The sequence below is a fragment of the Morone saxatilis genome, unplaced genomic scaffold (assembly GCF_004916995.1).
Source record: "Morone saxatilis isolate NCDOM2014 unplaced genomic scaffold, NCSU_SB_2.0 Contig1, whole genome shotgun sequence".
NCBI lineage: Eukaryota > Metazoa > Chordata > Actinopteri > Moronidae > Morone > Morone saxatilis.
Window position 1 is genome coordinate 21,514,724 of NW_023339651.1, and position 6,672 is coordinate 21,521,395.

Below are 6,672 nucleotides of genomic sequence, written 5' to 3' on the forward strand. Positions count from 1 at the left end.
GGGGGGGGGGTTCATTTAGGCTAATTTAGAAACGTATGCTTACTAATAGCATTCAAATTACCTAATGGGAAACCTATGGGGGGTATTTATTAATGATGAAGATTAAGATACTTGATTGATAATGATATGGCCCCATGAGGAACAAGATGGAGGTTCCTCCATTGTGACAAGGCTATCATTGTGGGGAAATTCTGAAACAACGCAATCATCAATATTCTAGAAATACTTACAAATACTTGATCAACCTGTGTCATCGCCTAATACGGTGAAGGCAGAACAGCATACCATAGACAAAGGTTTCATACGCTTCAAATTTGTGTGAACTATCTTGGCAGTTATGACTCTTTGGCTGTGATTTCAAGACCCAGTGACCTCATACATCCACACCCCACCAACACACCAAGCTCTATGTAACATGTACAGCATGTAATCTGCTGAACAGAACTAGAATAGAAATATATAAATGTAAATCAACCACTAAAACATCAGCACATTAAGTAAAATCATGACATATATTCACAATTAACCACATTTAATGTATATAAAAACACATGCAATCAAAATCAGAGCAAAAGGGAAAAATAAAATGACAAACATATAAAACAGCTATTTGTATTATAAAGGCCTGCATCCAGAGCTGAATTAGAACTTGCTTCATTAAATATAATGAGTAAAAACAGCAAATAAGATTTTGTGAATCTGCTCCCTGCATCTGAGCTGGAGAGGGGCAGCAGTCTGGTCTGACAGATACAAATAAGGCACATTTCAACCCAAATCTCCTTTTGTATGTAAACACTCTTGCTACAATGCTACATTGCCTTCAATCCATTAAGTCTGGAGGAGTACAACAGGATGGGGATGGACAGTCAAACACATAAATGATCACTTACAGTTCATCTCAGTTAATGGGAGAGCTAAAGACAAGCATGTAGAATGGAAAACATAAAGACAGGGATGTGATCACAGGAAATTAAATGTTTGGTTTCATGACCAGCAGTATTTTTTCTTAAAATAATCAATCTTAGAAAAAGAAGACAGTGATGAAGATGCAATAGCACTTTTGGGCATACTTAGCAGGGTTCTTGATAATGTTTTAACCCCTTTTCTTCTTTTTGATATTTAGACAACTGTGTCATCCCTTCATTTAAAGGACCAGTGTGTTGGATTTAGTGGAATCCAGTAATGAAGTTGCAGATCGCAACCCCCAGCCTCCCCCTCCCGTTCACCAGTAGTGGAAAAAAAGTAGTGAGGGTGGTGACAGATGAAAGAGCATTAAAATGCAGAATGTATCTGAAAATGTATCTAAATATATCTTTCATGTGATATACTATACATATACTCAGTGGACTATGAAATACACCATGGTAACTTTGGTATTTTTCCACCTACACCTTATTTTGTGTCAAAGTGACTAATGGGGACAAGTTCTGAATTTAGTCCTGTATTCAGGGAGAGTAAAACATAATCCTCCAATTTTGCACTGTCAAAATACATCCATTAAAAGTGTTTTTGCTACTGACTGGCTCAGATTGTTGTTATAAGTGTCTGAAAAGAGGTCCTACAGAGAAATGACATGTTTTCTGTTCCCCTCTTGATTCACTGTGTCTAACCAAGTCTTGCTCAAGGAGAAGTCTCGTTCTGAAATCTCGGGGGAGGTGAGGTGACTTGTTGCAGGAAGACAACAGGGGAAACGTGAGTGAAGTCACTGGAAAGAGTTAGTTGTGTTGGAGTAAAGAAAGCGTAGCTCAGTGTAAAAATATTTTCAGTGTCATAGCTGAGACCTTTGAATTGAATGGCCAAACTGAAGAGTGGATGAGAAAAGAGAGGGGCAACAGGCAGAGGTGAACCGGTTGCTGCAAGGCTGCGAAGCTCACAAGACTTCTGGTGGTCCTGTGGGTGCTGTGACCCTAAGCCCACAGAGAAGACTTCCCAGACTGGATCAAGTGAAAGTTACTGAAAACGTTAAATCTTTCTGTCCAACTCTTTCTATAATGTTGTAAGACACTTATAAACACAATCTTAGGCAGTCATTGACAAAAACAAGCACTTTTAATGGACTTATTTTGATGGAGTGCAATTGCCTGCAAGGATTATGTTTTTTGACTGGGGTGGCACAAGTGGGGCACAGACTTATACCGGGTTGGCAGGAAGTATGTGCCTCAGCTTTCCAGTCATTGCCAATTTAAGCAATTCCAGTACTGTTTATTGACATCATTCTGCAGAAATATTCAAATACACTAGGAGTAAAAAAAACACAAAACTGCATGGTTTGTTCCCAAAACTGCATGAGATTAGCATAAAGTGTCTGCAAAGGGGAGACTCATAAGTACCCATAGAACCCATTTTATTTCAGATATCTTGCTTTTCCATCACCAAAATCAAGCCTAACTTTGGAGCGTTATTTAGCCACCTTGCAGAGCCCGCTACAGCCTCTGAAAGCAAAAAAATTTAGCAAATTTCAGGGGTGGCCATTGACCCCCTTCTGAACACGCCACTGTGTTGTTTTGCAACTGCAGCACTCTCACTCAATACTGGACCACACTCAAAACTGTTGTCTCCATTAGTCTCTCTGGTTGAAAAATAATGAAGTTACCTTTTAAGATGAGTACTTTAAACTAAGTGTATGTGTTGGGACTATAGAAGTGAGGTTTGTCCTGATGATGTAACTGGGAGTAAGAATAAGGTTCCTACAGTTTTTCTTTTAAAAAGGTCCAGACTTTTTAAACCCTGTTACTGTTGCACTCCTTATTCTACAGTCTTTTCTATCTATCAAGTTCAGACAGTCATGATTTCTTTTAATCCTCCAGACTGTCCTGACCTGTGCAGTGAGGTCTCAGAGGTTTCCAGCTGAAGGGTTAGGGTCTCTTGGTCATTTCTTGGGGCTGCTGTAGTGTCCCAGAGGGGAGCCCTGAACATAGGTCAGGATGGCGCTCTGCAGGTAGCTGGCTCTGTGGGCCTCGTCCTCCCTCATCCTCTGGATCTCCGCCTCTTTCATCCGAAGCTTCTCCAGCAGGGAAGACATCTCGCTCTCTTTGTCGAGCAGCGCCTCTCTGTGGTTACTGCTTAGTACTGCAAGGCAGCAAACCAAGGGGGAGAAATATATGGAATACAGCAGTGCAGAAAATATTTTAGATTTCAAACATGACATTTCAGAAATCTACAATGTCTGACCTGGTAACAGGACAAAATATTATGTTCTATAATAAATTGGTCGAGTATCTTTTTCTTAAAAACTGTTTTTAACTGTGTTATTATTGGTTGATCTGGAGAATTCTACTTTGTTTCAAGTAAGTAAAACCTGTTGAGCTATATTTTAAGTTAGGGCACCTCATGCTACTGGTATCTTTATATTTCTTAAAAAGAAAATTAATTTGTACTGGAAGAAATGACACAAACAAAGATAAAAAAGGAAGCACCTTGACTTTTTAAAATGTACTTTTTGCAAATGGAAAAAAAAAAGACTGTAGCAGAGTGATAAGAAAGACACAGTGAGGGCAAACCTTTGATCTCTCTCTCCAGAGCACTGATCTTCTCTTTCAGTCCTCCCTGTGCCGTCCTCTCTGCCTGAAAATGTCCAATCTGCTCCTGCAGCTCCACCCTCACCCGGCTCACCTCAGCTACCTTCTCCTGGTCCTTACCCGACAGCTCCTGCGACAGCACACCACCCGTTCAGCACCCAAAACATTTTCACAACAATCTTTTGTCAATCAAACTCTGTGTCGCGTTGATAAAGCCATACTGGGACACAACACAGCCACATCCAGCGCACATGAGGGCTTCCACTGCACAGCAGCAGTGGCTGATGCTCTTTGGTGTTGTAGCATTCAGAGCCATACCAGCTGCCATACCAAACTTGGAGAAACAAAGCTGAAACAATTGAAACCAATGGCCAACACATAAACCTAGAGCATCATTAGATTATCCAGATGACTCCCATGTTTCTACGATTTGTTGAAGAAGATAGAGGAAATCATTAAAACTCTAAAAGTCAACATACAGTACAGACAAACACATTCACACCTATAAATAAATAAACAGCTATAATATAAACATATAAACATGTAAGAGGCAGCTGGTGGGTCCTGACCTGCTGGAGCTCCTCTATCCTGCGCCGCAGTCCTTCCATCTCGATACTCTGCTGGCTGTTCTTCACCTGCAGCTCAGAGATGGTCTGTTTCTGCTGCGAGCAGTGGAGCTGGACCTCCTGCAGGGAGGAGCGCACCGAGCGAAGCTTCTCCTCCAAGGATGACACGTGCTCCTGCTGCTCAGAGGAGACAAAGGTGAAAGCACAGATGATGAATCATGAATCATTAGAAACTTAATAATAATAAAAAATGTGAGGAAGAGGGAGAAAAAGTGTATTGTGGGCGTGTAAGTCAAATTCTGAAATACCTACAAATTCATTTGAACAAGTCATTATTACAGTCAGAATGATCTTCCAGATTCTTTCATGATAACCATAATGTCTTTGAAGGACTTTTACCTAGTCTTACAGTAATTGAGTTTCTCAAAGTCTTCTCCTAGATCTTCTGAGGCTTGGATTGTACCTTTTTTGTATGTTACTTTGAACAAAAGTCAGTGAATGAAAGGAAATGTAGTAATGTCCTAATAACTGATCAAAGGTGCAGATTTTGTAACCCACCTCCTCCTGACGCACATGAGCTCGCATTCGTCCCAGTTCTTCCTCTGCCTGGGCCCTCTCAGTCACACAGGCTGCTTTAGCTTTACTCAGTTCCTGCAACAGACGGACATTATCACATGATATTTAATTAAGAACGCAGGTAGACTGGAGATTTTAGCAGTGCTTCTCACACAGTGCTCAAGGTGTCCCTTAAGATCCAAACCAAAAATTATTAATAACAATTTATTTAACTGCAATTTCATTCCGTAGAAATTTGAATTTGCTCCATTGAAATGATAAGTGATTATGTTGAATACAAACTTAGAGAGGACTGACTAACTAACTAACAAACTGACAGTTAATTAATTCAAGCCTGAATATAATCTTTACTTCTTTACTCAATTCTACTTCAGATACTTAACCAACTTAAAGCTGCAGTAGGTTTTTTATTTCTTTGTCATAGTTGCTAAAACCATCTTGACAGTAGTACTTGAGACAGAAAATCAATGGAAAAAAAAAACGGTTCCTCTGGTTCTAGTGCTCCTAACTGCATTTGCAAGAATCCATGGGGGCTCTGGGAATGAAAAGTAGTGTACATATATATTTTTTTTTTGCAGCTTTAAACCTCCTCATCAGACTACTCCTTCTTTCCTGAGTTTGGCCTCCTGCTCCTGACAGAGTGCCACAGCACCACAGCTTTTGTGGGTATTTACGTACATAGCTAACAACATTTATTAGTGGGTAGTTCAGCACAGTTTACTGCCATAAAACTACAAGCAGTATCTGGGCACCAAAACGCTGTGCTATCAGCAAAGTTTATTATCCCAAGGCTATACTGGTACAAACATTTACCCAACTGTGTGGTTGATAGTCTTCCAAGATTTACTTGCCAAGTGGAAAATCTACCTGCATTTGGTGCTTGGAGGGTGTTACCCTGATCCCAAATTACAGGGCTATAGTGCTGGAACAGAGAGATATTTATCTTACCATGTCCACCAACACTGTAGACAGTTTTATCATTATACTCTCAGCACGATGTTTACATTGTTTACATTCACCCCCAGCAAACAGCTGCTTATTTACACACCAGCAGAGAAGTGGGAAAGTCCCAGTTTGAGAGAAGCCAATTTAAGGATTTGGTTAACTTCAGTGTCCTGAAATTTTTATATAACTCACTCGTTTAAATTATGTTAAAGTTCTGCATAATTAAGGGAATAGCAACTCTGAGTGACAGAGGCACTGTCACAGGCAGCTGTTTTCAGTAACACTCTTTGCCCATTTTTGGATTAGCTGGGAGACGGCAGAGTCAGGACTTCCAAGATGGCCACGGCCAGAGCCGACAACCCTAAGCTTCACAACGTCTCTTCAGAAACCTATGGGTGATGTCACAGAGCCATATTTTATACAGGTCTATGGAAAAAGCAGCAATCACAGTTTTTGATGTCTCTGTAGCTGCTGTAGTCCCGATGTGTAATTATATTTTTGAGGAAACAAACATCAACATCCACTGCTACACCACTTAATGCAGGGAATCTGGCTTTAACTACCATCTATGATTAGCAGTTAATTTGTTGACTAAATGTAACTAAATGTGTTAAATAGATTTTTAATCAACGATATTCTAAAGTCTGACCTCTTCCAGTTGTATCCGCTGTCCCTCCAGTTTGAAGATGCGTTCCTGCAGAGCCCTCTCACTCTCTTCCAGATGTCGATTTACATTCTCCACCTGCACAGAAATGTGAACTTTTAGTATTTTATGTTTTTCTATTTAGTCTATATCTATTAGAATACTGAGTTTTCATAAATCATACAGACAAGTGAAAGCACTTTAGGAGGTCAAACTGAAATTGCCTAAAACTAAAACTACTAATAGTGTAGTTATTGCTATTGTTGTTGCTGTGCACCTCTGTTTGTCTGTCTGTCTCTCTCTCTCTCTTTCTCTCTCACCCCAACTAGTCGAGGCAGACGACCACCCACCCAATTTTTCCTTGCCCCCGTCGCCAAGTGCTTGCTCATGGTGGCACTGATGGGTCTCTGTAAATAATGTTATA

At 40.3% G+C, this 6,672-nt stretch overlaps 1 protein-coding gene across 1 annotated transcript in view; it reads right to left on the reverse strand.

The window, feature by feature from the left end:
* Positions 1 to 515: 515 nt before the first annotated feature.
* The window catches only part of lrrc45 (leucine rich repeat containing 45), a gene marked incomplete in the record, with an annotated part of 13,435 nt that continues 7,278 nt past the window's right edge, over positions 516 to 6,672 (reverse strand). Inside the window, 5 exon segments of the mRNA XM_035671036.1 lie at positions 516 to 3,069; positions 3,501 to 3,648; positions 4,088 to 4,261; positions 4,643 to 4,735; positions 6,255 to 6,347. Of these exon segments, the coding sequence (XP_035526929.1) occupies positions 2,870 to 3,069; positions 3,501 to 3,648; positions 4,088 to 4,261; positions 4,643 to 4,735; positions 6,255 to 6,347 (708 nt within the window).